Consider the following 20072-nt stretch of genomic DNA (forward strand, 5'->3'; position numbering starts at 1 on the left):
GTAAGGTAAGCGTGCATTATGTCCCCACTATTGTTTGCACTGGTCATTGACTTTGCCATGAGGACAATAACCACAGAAAGCAACTGAGGAATTTTATGGACAAATGATACAATACAATCGGATGAACTCATTTTGGCTGAACACATTGTCCTGCCTCAGTTCAACACATTGCTTAATAGAAGAAAAGACAGAGCTTTTAGCAGAAACAGCAAAACAAGTTAGTTTGTCTATCCACAAGGGGAAGAGAAAATATATGGCTATCAATGTCCACAAAATAACCATTTGAATGGACAAAGAAACACTAGAAGTAGTAAGTAATTTAATCTTTCTAGGGAGCAAGTTGTGCAATGATGGTGACACCAAACTTGATGTCAAGCAACAAATATCAAAAGCAGCAAACAATTTTCATACACTTGAAACAGATTTGGAGAAGTTGCATGATTGGCACTGACAGAAAATTACACTTTTTTAACACCGGCATCATGTCAGTCCTCCTTTATGGAGCAGGGTCATGGAAATCTACAACAGAAATTGATAAGATCAACTCACTCATGCCTGTGGACGATATTCAGAGTCCATTGGAAAGAGTTTCTTAAAATATCAGAGTCTAAGTAGAGTAAACCAATCTAAAGCATCAAACATGGTAAGACAACAACGATAATGGACATATTTAGGACACATTTTAAGTATGCCACCACCATGACTTCCATGGGAAGTGATAATATGGATATTACCTGGAAAGAGAAAAAGGGGGCAATCTAGAGAAACATTAAGCAGAACAACAGAGAAAGAATTATATCCATAAACATGATACTCAAAACGCCTGAACAGACCAGCACAGGCCCTAAATGAAAGGCAGAAACTGGTGGATGCCCTGTGCATCAGAGGGTGTGGGAAGATAAAGAAAGAATTTTGTCTGCAAAATGGTTTGTGCTCATCAAAGTACTTTAACTTCTCCAGCGTATTCGAGAGCAAATGATTAGGATAGGTACAGGCACAGAGCAAGAGTGCATTGCAGCAGTTTATATACTGGGTCACATTTGCAGCAGGGGGTTGTGTGTGTCTGTGGGAGGGGGGGGAGTGAAGCACTTCAGGGGACACAATGCTTCCTGGGTCTCCTTGAGGGACAGGGGTAAAGTGGCTGCTGTAATATTACCTGGGACAGAGCAACATGCATTCCCTTCATTGCTATCTAGATCTATTGTCTGGCGTAGGTTGAGGAGAGACCTTCTTCTTACCACTCTCTGCAGCTGTCTTGTACCCAAGGGAAGTGATGATAAGCCTGTGATTTTATTTTTGCATTTTCATCTGATGAGAGCAATAATGGTCTTGGCACATAACATTTCCTCAGGATCAATGATCAGCTGGGATTAAAGTCCCTCTACCATATTTCAGGCCATCAGCTTCTCTGATCATTAATCCACAGGAAATGCCTTATGCCTTGATCACTTAATCAAGGAAATAATTATAAGATGAGAGTCATGAATTTAAGAGAAGAGAGGATACAATGTAACTTGTAACTTCTTGAAAGAGAACTTCAGACTAGGAAATTATTATAAGAAGGGGTCATTTACTAAAATATCCTTCACTGATCAGATAATCAGTTTAAACCACTCTTCTAAAAAGGTTTCAGAGTAACAGCTGTGTTAGTCTGTATTTGCAAAAAGAAAAGGAGTACTTGTGGCACCTTAGAGACTAACTAATTTATCTGAGCATAAGCTTTCGTGAGCTACAGCTCACTTCATCGGATGCTCAAATAAATCGGTTAGTCTCTAAGGTGCCACAAGTACTCCTTTTCTTTCTTCTAAAAAGTTAGATGTTACACAGCTTCCCCTATCTTCTTATGTTCATGACCTGCAACTGAAGTCCTAAAAGCTAAAATAGCTGCTTACATGGATATAAAAACTTCCAAGAACATGGTCTTTAAATAAAATGGAAGTGTTGCATTTATGTAACATTTTGGGGTAAGCAGGTGATTTAAGTCTGGTAATAATTTTAAATTATAACGAAAATTATCTTAATATTAGCAAAGTAGCCAAAAATTCTGTAAATAAGCTTACAATAAAACTGGGGTTCATGAATCTTATCGTATTTAAAAACCCAGCATTGCAAGAAATCAAGTTTTGATACCAATTACTATCTTTGCATTTTGCCAGTGATTTTATATGACTTATATATGACAATATTATACCTCAGCACACTGCTGGTAACATTTATTTAATTTGCATAATCATGAGGTTTAGTATGCAAGAATAATGTTGAAGGGGTACTTGGGATGAAATGTTTTCTTTTCAGAATAAAAAATTCTCAACACATCTAATACCAAATCTGAACAACAAAACCATGATATCTGCTTTTTTGAAAAAAAAATTGTTTTTTTTTTGCGCTCTTCTGTAGACACTAGAACTAAAAATAGTTCCTAGTGCACCTAGTAACTTTTCAAGCTAAGTGCTCCATAAACTTTAATCTATATTACAATATAGACATTTTTTTGAAGCTTATCATGTATTTGATTTGCACACCCAAAGGCTAGAGAAGAAGAAGAAAAAATCCCAGAGCAAGCAAATTAAAACGAAAAGCCACTCTGCCATGTTATATGTTCGACTTCCTTGTGTGCTTTCACTTCTCCCCATGCTAATTTAGCCTCAAGAATAAATAAGATAACTTTTAAAACAACAGACATTATCTAGTTCCATTAGGTACAGTCATACGGCTGGAAATAATATCATAAAACAATATTCAGGTTAAATCTGTCAATCTTTGTTCCTCATTTCTTCAAGAGAGAGAATACTTATCTAGTTGGATGATACTAGTTACTAATTGCAATATTTAAAAATATGTTCCATTATTTTGTTGATGATTTGTTTCTTGTAAAGCCCACAATGCATTGTATGGAAATAAGTAAGTAGAGTCCCTGCCCCAGAGAGCATACAATCTACAACAGACAAAAGACTGGGGACAAGGGTTCAGTAAATTGAGGCCAACTAATCAAATAGTATGTTATTGCTGTCTAGTAAAGACACTGATATAAAAATAGCTTAATTAATTATGAAATCAATGATCTGTGTTATAACATGCAAATATTAAGCTACAGCTTGCTAGAGAAATTATGTATATGTTTTAGCATCCTGCTATTTGTTGTTTTAATATGTGTAACTTACATTATCATGGTCAAACATTTCTTAACTCCCTCTCCCAATTGTCTGAAACCCCCTACCACAATTGTTAATGGGGAAAAATACTGGCCCTTTCAAAGCCAATTACAAAGAGCTGCTTACTTGAATGTTGATTTGTTTGTCATGCAGCACTCTCTGCAGCTCCAGAAGGCTTCCCTTTAAAGTTCTGAGCTTTACGGCCAACAGCTCTGCCTCATCCTTTGTGTGTGCCTTTCCTTCCATGAGCAGGTTCTCATTGTGCACAGAGAGCTCTGACAAGGCCACCACCTTCTGTTCAATTTCCACCAGCATGTTCTGCAGCAGCAAAAACAAAGAGGCAAATTCATACATTTTCCAGCATCCACCAAGCTTCCTGGCAAGGAGACCCGTGGCCTACCTCATCCTCTTCCAAACTAAAGATTTTCCTTGTTTTGCTCTCCAGCCCCCTCCAGAGTCCTCAGGAATATGCTTGCAACCCTTTGCATGTCTTGACTTTTTATTTAAATTTTAAAAGAAGTTCACTGAAAAGTTGGCTTATTTGAAACAGAAAATGTGCTGCAAAGGAGACACCCTTTTTTGCATTTCTACTGTGGCTAAGATGCCTACTGGCTATTCCATTCTTTCTGTGCTGGTCAGTGACACCACTGCATAGGACAATAAATGGCTACTCCTTTCCTCTTCACTGAATATACAACAAGAAAGAAGTCACACTCTCTGCTTTCCCACCCTCCTTCCCCCACGTTGCTGTGTCTGTATTGATAAGCTTCTCTTCTCACTGTTTGCCTTTTCTGATTGGTGCTTGAATGGCCCTGAGATCCCCTATATAATCCTCTTTAGTCTAGAGAGCGATTTACAGAGACAAATCTGTGGCTTACTTGTTTTCATAATCTATTTTCCTGATATGCAGCTCACTATTTATTTATTACAAAGATAATGAGGCACATTTTGCTGCTTCCAAATTAAAAGATCATATTAGAATTTTACTCAGATTTAGTCAGATAACAAAGGTGCGTTTCCATTTTCCACAGCACCTGTCACTGTGAGGGGTTCTCAAACTGGGGGTCAGAACCCTCAGGGGGTCATGAGGGTATTACATTGGGGGTCATGAGCTGTCAGTCTCAACCCCAAACCCCGCTTTGCCTCCAGCATTTATAATGGTGTTAAATATATAAAAAGTGTTAATTTATAAAGGGGCTTCCTTTGTGAAAGGGGTCACCACTATAAAAGTTTGAGAACTACTGCTCTAGAGGCTTTGCTCTCTGAAGGAATGTGTGCTGTAAAGATGGGCAGAACTTGAAAAAATGAAAACGTTTGTTAAATTTGTTACACAAAGGATTGTGTTGTGAGTTTTGAAACACAGGCAATTTAAAGTACCATTACTTGAAGAGCAGTACTAATTTTTCCACACTAGATTAGTGACTGCTTTTTCACTAATCCCTTTCCTAGAGTTTACATACAAATGATAAATCATACCATCATTTTATTTTAACTTCGAAGTGTTGGTCTACAGAAGAACAAGAATGAACAGTGAAAGATCATGGCAGGATTGGGTAGACTGGAAATTCAACTACTGACGAGGTCTTAAAGACTGGAAACATGATTTGATTCTAATCTCTATTACATCAATTTTACACCAGTGTAACACCACTAACTTCAACAAAGTTACTCATGATTTACCCCAGGGTAGTTGAGCTCTGAATCAGTGCATAAAGGAAGACTAACCAGCACAGAAATCACGGACCAAACCAGGACTTAGATCATCATACCAGGATCTCCAGTACTCTAGGATTACCCCAAAAAGAGTATTACCAGTCCTTTTGGGGGAAATCATGTTAAAACATTATTTAAAAAAGAGTTTGCTTCTCCAGTTATGCACATCAAGGATTATCCTGAGCATCCACAGAGAGAGGTACTAATTACCTGGAAAACTACCTCTACATTACAGGACCCGGGTGGTTCTTTGGCTATGGAATGATTGTTAAATCGGAGCACCACACCTAGCTGTGTGAGTTTTAATCCAACCTAGGGTAGAAATCTGAAGTGAAAAAAGCAGGCATGATATTCCAATCTACCTCTATCAAACTGGGATTTTTATTTTGGGAAAATATAATCTGAATACAGCAGAATATTCAGAATTGTCAAGACCAGCATGTGGGCAGTCTGACTTAGTGGTCAGAGCAGGAGTTGGGAACCAAGCAGGATCAGATACCAGGAGGTCAGCGTCTGAGACAGACCAGAGGGCAGACCGAGAGTTAGGTGCCAGGAGCGATGCAGGGATCCAGGTTACCAGGAAATTAGTGACAATAGGAGCAGGTACTGCAGGAGAAGGAGTCCTAAACAGAGGAAACCCAGTTGTGCAAACAACTTCCTGCCCCTGTGCTCAGTTTAAATACAAGCAGAGAACCAATCAGGACCCCCAGAGATCCGCCAATCAGAGCCCAGCACGGGAGTCCTCTGTTGGAGTTCAGATTCTAGTTGTGCAACTGTTAGCAGATCCCTGGATAGCAGATTGGAGCTTATTGGTACCTGTAAGCCCTATGGACCAGGGTTTGAGACCTCTGATCCCTACGAAGAAGGCACCAAAACTACTTCTTAAAAAGAAAAACTACCCAAACAAATGAACACTTGGAAGGGAGGGCACTCGGGGGCGGGGGGGGGGGGTGAAGAAGCAGTGTGAAACACTTAAAAGGGAGACATGGGGCTGGGAGAATAGGGGCAGGGGCACCTATCATCTCCCCATTTCTGTGTCAGAAGGCCCCCAGCCCATCTACAGGAATGTGACACCCCCCCATAGGAGCCAGCTTCTGGAGGGGGCTCGCCTATCTGAGGGTCTGAGTCCTGCTCACTGTCCCCCATGTGTGTGTGCCCAGAGCTTGGGGTCCCTGAACATCTATGATAGTATGACCCATCCTCCTCGTCCCCAACATGAGCCAGGTTCTGGAGGGGCTTGGTTTTCTGGGAGGGTTGGGCCCTTCTCCCTACTTTTTAATATGTAAACTGGGATCCGGGGGTCTCTGCCTCCCTGCTGGAGTCTGACTGTCTGAGCCCTGCTGCACTGTGTCTGTGCTAGGATCCGGGGCACCTGCCCATCTAGGGGAGGGTTAACCTTCCATCCTTACCCCATCATGTAAGCCAGGTTCTTGACTTTCTGCAGATGTCTGAGCCCCTTTCCCTCTGCTACCCCTCATGTGAGCTGGGATTTGGGGCGTCTTGACCCTCTAAGGGGATCTGAGCCCATCTCTCTACTCTCCCCACTCTGTGAACCAGGGTCTGGGGAGGTCCTGACCCTCTGGTTTGGGAGCTTAGAACAGGCATGCCTGGAGCATGCCCCAAGAACACAGGGCTAAGTCTGGGGTGAGGAGTGGAGATTGGATATGCCTGACATGTATCAGAAAGTCTCCAGCATGGTGAAGGTGAGATGGGAACACCTACTGACATGAATGGAGTAATTCACAAGTCTCAAAGCTCTTGTTTCAGGCTGTATTCATCTCCATTTCTCTTTCTCTTGCTAACGGATGTGTAGAGCCCCTCCCCAGAGTTAAGGTTAAGGCCAGTTTTTGGTTTAAAGGATGACTCTTCTAAATGCTCTAAAATCTATGTGCTTATACAGATTGTCTTGAAAATTGTTATGCCTCATGAGACCGTAGGGTAGGATTAGTGATCCAAATGTGAGCTTGTTTGAGCAAGGGGTTCCTGAGAGACAGCCCCCAGAAGAAACAACAACATTGCATTAAGTTTATAGATTCTAGAAACTTTGAAGTTTGAAACCCACCCTGGGCTGAAATCTGAGAAAGAGCTGGGGAAAATCTGGAGAAAATCTGCTTCTGTCAAGTGTTGATGTGGGTTTATTTATTTTTGTTTTTCTGAGAACTGTCATCTGTGTACAGAGGAATATTCAAAAGACGCTGAAACTATTTTTGAAAAGAAAATAAATTACACGTGCATTCAAATGCTTACTGAGAGGGGAGCGGTGATTGGACTAAGAATGGGGGGAAAGGAGGGTTGAGTCTGCAGCTAGGGATGGGGACATTAAGGGGAATGGAGTAAGTGGGAATGGGTGGTAGGTCAGGGCCTAAGATAAGGGGAAAATGGGTTGCAGTCAGGGGAAGAAGATGACAGGGACTGGAGAATGTGAGAGGCAGCAGAAGATGATGCTGTTGTCAGTCCTCTCAGAGCCTGCTATGCTGAATTCTCCCCTTCTGGGGATGTGCTGAGATCTGGGACAGTCCTACCCCTCTGCAGGGGTCTGAGCCCTCTCCCTGCCCACTGTGTGTTCTGGGAGACCATGCTCCTCTTGGAGCTGGAATTTCAGGTGCGGGAAATAAAGTTAATACAGATTTAAACACCTGAAATCGAGAAAGTGAATAGTTAATAATATATACATTACCCCAGTGTGGGGGCTGGTCCATGTGTGGGGGAAGGGCCAGGGTTGGGAGAGCAGTGGACTAGAACATAGATAGGTTGAGATTTCTTGGAACAGCCCTGTTAACAACGACACATTGCAAACATTTCAAACCCTGACCATCATCCCCATTCCACTATACAAAACAAACAGGAGGGGGGAGGAGCACTGAGGAATTACATAGCAGCCATGTGGCCTAGTGGAAAGACCACTGAACTGAGACTATTACTACTCTGTGACTGGCCTGCTGGGTGACGTTGGGCAAGCCACTTCCCCTCTGTCTCTCAGCTGTAAAATGGGGATAATGATATAAAGTTTGTTGAGATCTAGTGATGAAACACTGTATGAAGTCTAGGTCTTTTGATTATTATCTAGCCACAGTAGAATATCAACTGCAAACCTAGGTGAAAACCACAACTGCCTAAATGACCACTACCTCCTACCAACAAACATTTCTCTGTTTAAAAACTAGGAAATTAAATGGCAAAAGATTACATTAATGCAGAGTTAGGCTGCCCAGTGATAGCTTGTGTCCTTCCAGAACATCGAGTTCAGCACAACTCAACCTTCTGAAAATCAGGACATACCAAGTTCAGGTAAACACCTATCCAACTTCAACTCTGTCCTCTTTGAGCGATGCCTCACAACACCCATAACACATATACTCCCACTCTGCCTTTTCGCTGCGAAGGACAGCTCTACCTGCACCTGTACTACGCTCAAACATGGAGCCTACTTGTCCAACACAATACTACACTTGTAAAATTTAACAGCCACTTCCTATCCTTATATAGCCCCTTCACACTTGCACACAGGATACCACCTAAACCTGTATTTTCCTCCTCTAATCATTACCTCCACAGACAGCTCTCATACCTCAAGACATGGCAAGATGACCCCAGTGCCCTGCTACTGTCACCATCTTCACAATTATGTATTGCAGAGATGCAGACCTCAAGGTACACATGCACCTTTTTCCTTTGATGCCTCACATCGGGGGACTCAATCCAGATCTCCTCATAACACAATCACAGTTCTTCCAAGCTGCTCCAACCTACTCTTCTGCCATTCAGAACAGCTACACTCACACAGTGAATGCAGCTGGAGTGTATGCGGATAATTCCCAGGGGATACTGCCATCTTGAATGGGGGTAGACTTACGGTTGGCTGGGTGTTTACCTAAACTCAGTATTTTCTGGTTTTCAGACGTCTGAGTTTTGCTGAACTCAACGTTCTGGAAGGGCACAAGCTATCACTGGGCATTCTTAACTCTGCCTTAACAAAAGTTTTAAATATTAAGGTTCATTTTTTGTTGGAAGTTTATAATCTCAAGGATCTCAGTAACCAGGATATAACAGTTTGTTAACATTATGTTTAAATATTGTGCCTTTTAAACATGTTTTGACTGTACTTGATCATTCTTTTTGTAGGTATGTGGGTGGAAAGGGCTTTCCAGGTCCCACTGTCCATAATTTACCTTCTCTTCTACCCCAGTTGGCAACACTTGGGGGTGGCTGGAAAAGGGCCAGTATCTCAGTCAGCCCTGGGATGTTTGGCTTTATCAGCTTAGTCTCCCAAAGTCATGGGGTTTACCTCCTACCTCTCCTCCTGGGGCATACTGCTTTGCTGACAGCCAGGGCATCTCTGGGAATAGTTTTTCCCACAGCTGACTCCTCCTTGGCTGGACCACGTCTGTTAGTCTCTTGGGGGAGCAGTCTTCTTCCTGTTCACCACTCCTTATTGTGGTAAATTTCCCCTTTGAAGCTCCTCCTATTCTAGGCTGAACAAGCCATGCAGGGGTGCCTTCCTAGTACAGCATGGGCCCAGAAGAGCTCCTCAGCCTCCTCCCGACCAATGTGAGGGGGTGTCCCTTCATACGGTAACAAAGAATAAGCCTGATTCTACGTTTCTACGTCCACATTGATATCACTGAAGTCAATGGAACTATTCATGGAGCAAGGTATTACTCAGTGTAATAGTTGCAGAACTGAACCATAACTTTTCTTTTACCTGACAGTCAACCAGTTGAGCCTCCATGTCCATGGGTTCCTCAGAAGTAATCAAAGTGGTGTCCAAAGAGGCTCTGGTATTGAGTAGCCAATGGTCAAGCTCATCAGCTTCACAGCGATATCTCTGCAGGGCTTGCTCTTGTCGCTGTTCTTCTAGCTGCTCATTGAGTTTTTCCTAGCGGTACAATGTGGGCTGTTATTTGGGGGTCTTTCTTTAGAAATACAATATAAAGCAGATGAGAGGTACCTTAAATGGCAAAAAAGTATGATGTGAGAAAGGCCGTTGCAGCCAGAATGTAGAGCCAAGTTTGAAGTTATAACTTCTATATGCAGAACGTACAATAAAATAAAATTACCATACTATTCCATCATTAATATTATTCTGTCTTTTTTAAGGGACTACTGATACATTGTCTGTTTCTGTCTCGGTCTCTCTTTCACATACAACTTCTGTGTAGTACCTTCTCCAGCCATCATCTGCCCATTCTTGCATAGCAACTGGAAAATCTTATAATAATGCTTCCACCTACAAAAACAGGTATTTGACACCTGGAATTCTCTGTTATAAAAGGAGCCAGATTCTCAGCTGGTATAAATTGGTTTAGCTCCACTGAAGTCACTGGAGCTACGCTGCTATACATTAGCTGAGGATCTGGCCCAACATTTCCATGACACAGACTGAGTTCATATTTACTCTCTACAGGTATGATCCAAAGCCAACTGAAGTGAATGGGAATCTTTCCATTGAATTAATTGGGCTATGGATCAGGTCCTATTGGGGCTAGGCAAATACTAGACACAGCATATGGTAAGGATCTGGGTAGTTTTCTGGATGTTTATCTTGTTCATTTTATCTTAAAGAAGATTCATTACAGGACAGGACTATTGAGAGAATTCTGCAGTTGGTTAAGTATCTCAGCCAGAGAATACTGAATTTAACACTGTTCAAGTTCTGGTTTACTTGTTAGTTATTTCCACATGGGGAGTAACATGGTCATCCCACACTCATGGCAGTACAATCTGTATATCACACCACTCTAAAAATATTTCTATATTTATGTTCCTTACGGATGTAGGCAGAGCTTGCTTTCTGAACAATAAGAAGAAAAAACAGAGGAAGGCAAGAGCAATAATACCCTCCATTGGCTAAGCCTGTGAAATATTACACAATATCATACTGATGTTCTTCAGTAGGTACAAACAGGACGGGAAATAATGATTGGATTAATATGAGGGGATAAATTTGCTCTGTTACTCTATAAAATCAATACTCTAGTACAACAGAGCAGTATTTGGCCTTGCATTTAGGTAAAATCAGTCATAAGCACTTGCCTCTTTTTATTTACTTGCTATGATCTCCTAAATGCAACCAAGCAAACATACAGCCTAGTCCTGCAGAATACAAGCTATACAGAGGGAGGTCCTCACATAAAAGGGTCCTAAGAGCCCTGGTTCTGGTTGAAAGGATTCTCCCAGTTCAGGCACTGTGGAAACAGTCTAAAGGCTGCCTCCTAAGGATTCCTTTTCAAGTCCTGGGGGCACAGGAGGTGTGCCGGGGGTGAAACTGCAGCACTCAGCACCACTACTCACAGGGCAGCCCCTGGAGCTGCCATAATTTAGACAGGGTCCCTGGGCTAAGTTATGCTGGGGGTTCCAGAACAGACCAGGATTGGGAAGCCACATTAGCCTCCTCTCCCTGGGCTGTGAGTTCTGTGCTATGTCTATACTACAATCTGAAGTGTGACTGCAGCATGGGTAGACATACCCAAACTAGCATGGCTAAAAATAACAGTGAAGATGCAGCAAGATGAGCTAGCAACATGAGTATCTAGGGTCCTGGGCATGCTTGTATAGCCCACACTTAAGTCCATGCCGCCGCATCTACATTGCTATTTTTAGCCATGCTGGCTCAGGTAAACCTCTGATTGAGGTTATAGACATATCCAATGACACAGCACAACACAGAAAAGAACCTAGCCAGATTCATAATGTGATTGCATTCTCTTACCTGCAAAACTCTGCAACACTTCTGAATGTAAGCAGTTAGTGAAAAATTAAAAATGCCTTCAAGGCCTTAAAGTAATTCTGTTAAAGTCAGTAGTCAGAAAAATGGAAGGGCCCATTTTCCCGCTAACTGAAAAAAGCATGTACATAATTTATTGCAAGACTCAACATAAACAGAACAGCGTATGAATGCCATCGCTTTCGAACAGTTTTGTTCCTCAGTTTTCCCTCCATCCCTTAATTTCCAGATTGGTTAGCTGGACTCCTGTGTAAAGGTATGTAAAGTCCTTGCCCTTAAAACATTCTAGTATCACCTTAGATAATACTATCTCAGGATGTGAAGCATTTACTTTACTTTACTTCTCCTGAGGTAAGTATAATATCTAGGGAACACTGCAAATACTGAACTACTGTTATTTAAGGCAGATTAAAAAAAAATTATGCTTGACCACTGAACGGGGTGATTTGATGCTCTTACTCCCTAAGATTAGGGACTGAACTGCTAAAAAAAATTAAACTGAGGAGTATTTCTTTGGTGGAAGGGAAAGTGAGAAGAAAAAAAAACCTGAGATTGTCCAGTGTTCATTTAACAGGGAGTATTTAAGGATGATTGGCTAATAATTCCTTAAAGTGTGATTCTACTCTGAACAGTGACGAAGAAGGTCACCTTATTACACAATAGTTCTGCTTCCGGTTGGTATTCAAAATCATACCTGCTTATGTAATGATAAAAATGACAGTTTACTGCTTCCAATCACAGAGTTACATTTTGCCCCCCAGTTAACACGTACAACTCCTTTGAAGATCCCATGAAGACAACAGAGCATGGATGGATTAGAGAAAGAAGCTTCATCCATTCTGTAAATCTTAGGCACTTTAAAACATAGGGCTTTTCAGAGGTCTGATCACAATTTGCTACCCACGTTTATTCATGGTGGGCATTGCCTTTTTTCTTTGGTTGTGTAGTTTTTGTCATCCCTGCAAGGGCCAGGCTTTTAAAGCCTGAACAATTTTTATTACTGGCGGTGATATGTGAGCTGGAAACAACATTGTTTGCCACTGATATTCTAGAGTGATGTTTCAGGGCTGCCAGCTCTGAACTGGAAGTCACTGAGGAACAATACATTTGAAACTTTATATTGCAATTTTTTCAGAGCAACTTGAAGTGTGAGGAGTCAAAGGGGAGGATGTCTGTGGAAATTCTGCTTCAGTGAATGCGGAGTTTTTCTAAAAATGGGAGAGGAGAAATTGGCTGATACTGAAGTTAATACACAGAGGAGGGACAGAAGGAATAAAGTTGGTGCTTTGATTAGCAGGTAAGGAGAAGGACTGCCTGAGAGTGGAAGGATCTCTGGGTGTTGCTTTGGCTAATGGGAGGGAAACAGACATATCTAGTACTGTGATTATGGTGGGAACCAGGCTGGCATTTTGGTTAATGGGATGATTGGAGCAAGTTTCCCAGTGTGAAAGAATGAAAAAAACTGAAATTAGACTGAAGCTGAACTAAAGTTTAGGGAGAATTACCTAAAATAGAAGGGAAGGAGGAAATGATGATCAATCAGGATAGAAGCTGGGTGGTCGGGGGGCAAAAGGAAAGTAAAAACAATTATCAACATGACAAAAACCCAGAGAAGAGTATGGTAGCACAAGGTCTCTCATGTGTAGCATTTTACATGCACTGAAGTACACGTTGTGATATCAGCAGAGTGGAATGTTGCAGCAATTGAAGCCTTTGGAAGAAAAAAGTCCTTATATATTTAAATATGCTAAAAGCAGTTTTCAGAATCAGAAATGTGGGGCAAGAAACAAAAAATCCTTTCAAAGTTCTCTTGTACCTCTAGCAGTTGTCGTTTTCCCGAAGCTTTCATTCTAATAGTGGCCATTCTCTCTGCCAGGACAGTGAGCGTGGACTGCAAAGCCAACTGATCAGCAGCATCTGTCTCCAGTGGTTCTGACACCAGTTCCTCTGCTAATGATGTTTGAAGCTCACTGATTTCATCTTGTAACATCAGAATCTCATCCATCAAAGCCTATTCAAGGTGGGAGCAGACAGACAAATTGGTTAATTTCTCATTGAGAAAAAAATGTGAAGAAACATATACTGGTATAAGAAACTAAAATGGAAGTGGTCCAAGTGAGTGCAAATGTGTTAAAACAGAACTCACTTCAATGCAGTTTATCATATTTTACTCTTCAAGATCAATTGGAGCTTTCATTTCTATGCTTATTCGGGGATCATTATATGGGTTAATTTAAAAGCGGATTTCAAGTATATAATTATTAGCAATCTGTAGGAAATTTTATAAGAGAGCTTGACCTCCACAGCAAACATTTAAGGTTGTACAAGAGGGTGTCTATAGCAGACAGAGAAGACAATATTATTTGAAATATGGTTGTGACATGGGTTCAGCTAGAAAACTCAATTCACCTAAAATTATAGTGGGTTTTGGTTTTAAGATGGAACTGAAAACATCCACCCAGAGACATGAACATTCAGAAGAAACCTGCATGCTGCATAGGGACTTCCTTCTATCATTCCCATTTTAGAACACATCTTCCAGGCAAATCAGTAGGGGATGGTCCCTTGCCAGCCCCTCTGCATGGATGCTTCAGATCCAGAACTGTTTGGCTCTAATTACAAAGAACCAAATTCTGTGTTCCTTAATTCCACAAAACTCCCATTGAAGGGAAAGGTGGCCCTTCAGATCGCTTGACACTAACTCATGGATTGCTTTGGAGATCAGGACCAAGGCTTGTACTGAATTCAGTATTTGACTGGAGTCCCTGAAGTACCTGGAACATTCAGATACAGTAGCTGCTAAACAGGCAGGCTGTCACATTTTGAACTATTATTTTGTTGAGTCTAGTTTTAATTTTCTGAAGTGTGAAGTTTGAATACTGTTCACTAACAGGACATACTGGAAGGGTTTTCCATTACAATGGGAGTTCAATTTTCTATTATGTTATTTTTGTAAGAACATGAGTAGAAAACATATGCAGCCCAGAAGAACGTCTGGGTACAGATTTTTTCAACCTTTCTGCATCCACATGTGCCTGTGCAATTTTGTTCCCACAATTATTTGGGGGTGCAAATTATGTAATTTATATATCTAACAAATTGATAAACAGTCCCAGTCAAAGGCATGTCTAAATAGCAAACTGCATGTACAATGACTTTGTGAGCACAAAAAAGGAGGGTGGATTAAGTGTGGGCAGAAAATTAGGCCCATCATTTTTTTCCTTGGGATAAATAATTTTAAAAGGCTAAATCGAACCCATTTTAAAATATAATAAATAGGTGGATGGGACACTGCATCTTCCTCCTTCCCACATGAAGGGGTGGGACAAGTGGTTCCTCTCTGGCATCATCTTCCCTCCCACCCTATGGACTTCGCTCACTTGTGAGTGCAAATATCTCCAGGTGGCACAGGCCATCCAGATTTCTGTGGCATGGAAATTTTCCAGATTTTAATTTGAAGCTTTAAGCAGCTGAGTATGAACCCTGATAAAATGAGTCAAAAGTGAAAACACTGGTATAACCCATTGCTCTGACAGTAAAGTTGTATATGCTCAGGGAAAAATACTACTCTGAGATCTACATGGGAGATTTCAACTCTATTATTTTGCTTTCCCTGTGCTCTTATCACTTGTGTCAAGGTTAGAAACATGCATGGAGGAAGATCTGTTGTGTGGCTATCAGAACAAAATGGCTATTTTACAGTCTTATTATTTCAGAGACTCATTTCCTAAGATGACCCTCATCTGTGCTTATAACAAGCCAAAGATCAGAATGAAACAGATTAAAATGCACCAAAACTAGTTATAATCGTCTCTTCCCTTAACTGGCAAATTTAAACATTGTGACTGGCCAAATGCTGTGCTGACTGACACACCGTGCCACTCCAGTGAATTCAGAGGCCTTACATGGGGTGTTAATTAGCACAGAATTTGGCCCATAAGCTTTGCTGAAAACGATGGTCTAGCCCCTCTCTCTTTTTTGAGACACTTTGTAAATCTTGTCCCATCTCCATAACAGTGGGGAGTTCAAGAGGTGGAGCAGTCTTCAGGGAGCTCTTTCCTAAATAAAAAATTTACATTTTAAACAACGTTTCCATCAGCTTGCATGCTTTTGTGAAGCATTCCGTGAGGAATAATACAGCCATCTAATTCAACAAAAGCTGTAGCTACTTAGCTTTTTTACCTGATGTGCAGCCATCTGGCTCTCTGGGCTCTTGCCAGGTTCCAAACTTTCGTTCAGCTTCACCTCAATGGCCTCCATTTTTGTGGATATGGACTGGAGTGAGTCTTGGTATTTTTGCTGGCGTTCAAGAGCTTCATAGAGGGTGCGCTGCTTTTCACTGATCTAAAGAAGAAAGAAAGCTGTAAGCAGATATTCTGTCTTCTGAAGTAAGTTTTTGCTCACTCCTCTCTTCTCCCTCCTACATCCATGGTTTTCATGGGACACTAAGCCAAGAGCTTGGTCTGCAATACCAGTTTTTAAGAATATAAATTATATAGCAAAACAGTCATACTAAGGATGTTTAGTCACTGTTGGCCAAATTCTAGTTTCTATGCCTAACCCCCCATATTTTAATAAAAGGGTGACAACTAAGCACATTTCTCCTGCCACATTCTGGGCTGTATGTACACAAACATGCCATGTGCATAAATTGCTACAGGCATGGTTCCACAATCCACATAATAGCTACTCTGTCTCTAGCAAGAATTAGGATTAATACCATGTAAGTGAACCTCCGGGGAAAAAAGTGTATAGGATGGGCTATTTTGTACATTACTGGATAACTGGGTTTTGCTGGTGTGCATAAATATGTCAGGTTGATCCAGTACCTCTCAGGATATGCCTACCTTGCAATCAGAGGTGTGACTGCAGCCTGGGTAGGCAAACTCGCACTAGCTTTAATCCAGCTGGGGCCACTAAACATAGCGGTGAAGACGAGGCAGCATGGGCTTTCGTGTGAGCTGTACAAACCAGCCAGGAACCCTGGGTGTGTACTCGTGTTCCTCACTTGTGCCAAGGTCCATGGCACTGTGTCCTCACTGCTATATTTAACTGCACTAGCTAGATCAAAGCTAGCCTGGGTATGCCTACATGAGCTACTATCATACCTCTGAATGTAGTGTAGACATATCCTCAAAAACAGGATCCCTGGACTTTCTCTGCCATCCCATACAAAATGTGTGGATTTTTGTGCAGGGTTATTTCAATTCATAGTTGGAATAAAGTCCTTGTGGGCTTAGAACAGACTGAAAGAAATTTTTTGCTTAGCATGCTTAGAAAGTCACTTTAGATGGTACATGCCCACTTTTACTCAGGCCTCTTTTGGAACCGTATACCTTTAGTCACAGAACTACCAAAGGAGAATTTGGACATTAATGACAATTGGTGTGTTTCTAGAGGGAGCTATCCTCATTTATGACTTACTTACATTTTCGGGCTTACAAATGGCCTTATTTTGCAACAGACTTTCAAAAAATAGGGCAAATAAGTAGGAAAAACGGCAGAATATAGACCAACTGCAAGTAATGTGTACACACACACCTGCCCCCTCTCTAAGCGCAAGTAAGTAGGGAAAACGCCAGAATGTCCAGCAAAAATAGCAATAATATTGAACCTGGCTTTGGCACAGTTGTTAATTGAACCAGAGTCTCCACAAATCTCTCCTCAAAACTCACCTTTGCCATGCTGCCAACAAAACACTTGAAAATGGGCTGACAGCTAGTATGCTGTGACCACTGGCCATCATACCGCGCACAATCATACATTCCCTGTCTGTTTGCTGTGTTCACCCATTGTCTCTCAGACTTAGAATGTCAGTTCTTTGAGGTAGGGGCTATCTGTGCATTATAAGCATGTGCACTGCTTAGCAAAAAGGGGCCCCAATTCCTCATTGGGGTATCTACATGCTACAAATAAATAATAATAAGCCCCAAAGGAGGTGATGGAGAGAATAGGGCTTCCCCACATGCACTCCCTGCTAAGCTCTAGAGTGCAGACACTCAGCCGCAGAGTTCCCTCCAAGGTTCAGCCTCTACTGTTCAGAAACCTATTTCCACACCACTAGTGAATCAGAAGTACCTATGCAAATCATGCCCTTGTGTGTTCTCTGTTTAGTCCATCACCCTCATTCAGTCTGGCCACAGCCTGTCTTCATCGCATATATGCAGAACGCTGTTCATGCATCATATATATGCAGAACAAGTGGAACTGACAGTTCTTGTTGCCGCATGAATGCCAACATTTAGGCTAAAAAGTGTTGAGGAGTATGTAGAGCTGCACCTTCGAGGTTAAATGAGTTGTTTCCATTTTATTCCTATGAAATGGATATACCACAGATCAGTTTTGATACCTCTACATTAAAGGACTTACCACATTCTTCAGTGTTTCCCAAGAACGCTGCAAATCATCCAATTTGGCACTGGTGGCTGACTCTAAGCCTGGCTCATAGAACTCCTGAGTGGATGATGTGCTGGGCTGAATCTTGGCAGCTTCTGTCTGCAACTGTTCAGCAGATAAGGCTTGGTAATAAGCAATGTCCTACGAGCATGAAGCACAACATTGCACTTTCAAAACAAAAGATATATCACCTTGCTGTAATTATATTCTCTTAACAGCTACTCTAGGGTATAAATCTATGGACATCCAAGACCATGATTTATCTTATTTTTTTCTTTTTTTAAAAAAAACAAACATACAAACATTAAAATGTGGTGCACAGTGGTTTAAGCAAAACTACTGACATATGGTTTGGAGCTCTACCACGGTGGAGAAGGGAGCTCTTGGGAGAGAACATGATGTGTTTTTGCCTTATTGTCTTTGAGCTAAAGGCCAGGAGAGCAACTCATGTCTGAACAGAGGGGGAAAGGTCAGGCTTGGAGAGCTAGAATTGGGAGTCAAATGTGGGGAGATGGCAGTCAAAGCTATGAGAGTGGATGCAATCACTCAGGAATAAGGGGTAGAAGTGGCAAAGAACATCGCCCCAAGGGACTGTGACAGAAAGAGAGAAGGGGAGGAGGAGTCACCAACGGAGACGCTGAAGGAGTGGTTAGAAAGATAGGAAGAGAATCAGTCAAACAAGCAATCCAGACTCCTCCACATTGTGTGAGCATATCCTTTCCTAAACATTGGGAAGCTGAGGCTCCGCTCAGGAAAATGAAACCAATCACACCTACCTATTGTTAAATGTCAACCCACTTTGATTGTAACAATTTGCCACACCACCAACCCCAGGTAGTCCTCTGTGCTCTACAGGGTATGCAGCACACTTTGGGAAATACTGTGCTAGTGCAAGCAAAGCAGACAGTGTAACTGGCTGTGAACAACAGTGAAAATGAAAAATCACAGAACATTGCAGAAGAGTTTAAAATGCCTTCCTTCTTTCCCTCATAAGAATTTGAAATACTTCCTGATCAGTTAGGAATTCATGTATTGCTGGCTCACATATTACAAAGCTCAAGCTGAAACTTGGCATGCAAGATTTTCACATGGGAACAATTTATTTTTTAACCTAAAACAAATGGTTTAGTCCTTTCTTGAATTACGGATAAGCAAATAAAGAAATAAGTAAAAATGGACATTTGTGGTTTCCTAAGTTTAAAATTGGTTTTATTATTTCTTTAAAATTGAACATTTCCCAACTCCTGGCTCATTAGATGAACAAATGGGAGTTTTTAATATACAAACAACCTAATTGTTTCATTTGGTAAACAACAGCCTTTCTACAACTTTCTAACATAAACGTGGCTTGCCTTAGTGGTAGTTCCATTGATGCAACTGAATGTAATGGCTATGTCTACATACTCTGTGTCTGGAAGTGCTCTTCGGTACTCCATGAAATGCTGAACAATAAATAGTTTTTTGTTTTAGCTGGGCCTTGATTCTGCAGTCCTCACTGGCATTAAGTGTGGCAGGACTGGGCCATTAGATCATAAATTTTGGGGGACAGGAATTTTCTCAAATTTATTCATCATTCAAAGATATTAGACATTTTCTTCCAAAAAGTTTTTGCTGTATGGACTGATCGTGAAGCGATTTGCTGCTAGTAAATTACACTCAACATTCTAAATTTATTCAGTGTTGCTTAGTTGTTACATGCCAGATTACTCCTGAGGAAATTCTGCACAAAATATTTTAAAATTCTGCAAAATTCTGCATATTTTATTTGTCAGAATAACACAACATAATCACCATTTTCAATTATTTTGGTAATTTATTTCAAAATACCTGTCAGCAAGCATGTCTGTAACAATACAGACACACAAGATTCAAGAAATTTTTTTTGACAAATAGATTCCTTACTTGGCATATTAGCACATCTATCTGGCTTCACAGAGAGCAAGAGGGATAGTGTTGCACGCACGCACCTCCTGGCCCCCCTGATCCAGGTGTGGGGCAAAGCAGGATCCTGCCAGGTTGATCCAAGTGTGGAGGAGCTTAGTGGGGGGGAGAAGGTTCTGTGTGTGGCAATCTGGGTGTGGGCTGCT

General features: G+C 41.4%; 1 protein-coding gene across 1 annotated transcript in view; it reads right to left on the reverse strand.

Moving 5' to 3' along the window:
• SYNE1 (spectrin repeat containing nuclear envelope protein 1) overlaps window positions 1–20072 on the reverse strand; it is a 493953-nt gene that overhangs the window by 132690 nt on the left and 341191 nt on the right. Inside the window, exons 93-97 of the mRNA XM_074948627.1 lie at window positions 17959–18126; window positions 15772–15933; window positions 13406–13600; window positions 9568–9741; window positions 3279–3470 (exon numbers count right to left, since the gene is read on the reverse strand). Coding sequence (XP_074804728.1) covers window positions 3279–3470; window positions 9568–9741; window positions 13406–13600; window positions 15772–15933; window positions 17959–18126 — 891 coding nt within the window. The remainder of the gene's footprint in view (window positions 1–3278; window positions 3471–9567; window positions 9742–13405; window positions 13601–15771; window positions 15934–17958; window positions 18127–20072) is intronic.

This window comes from Natator depressus, chromosome 3 (assembly GCF_965152275.1).
Source record: "Natator depressus isolate rNatDep1 chromosome 3, rNatDep2.hap1, whole genome shotgun sequence".
Taxonomy (NCBI): Eukaryota; Metazoa; Chordata; order Testudines; family Cheloniidae; genus Natator; species Natator depressus.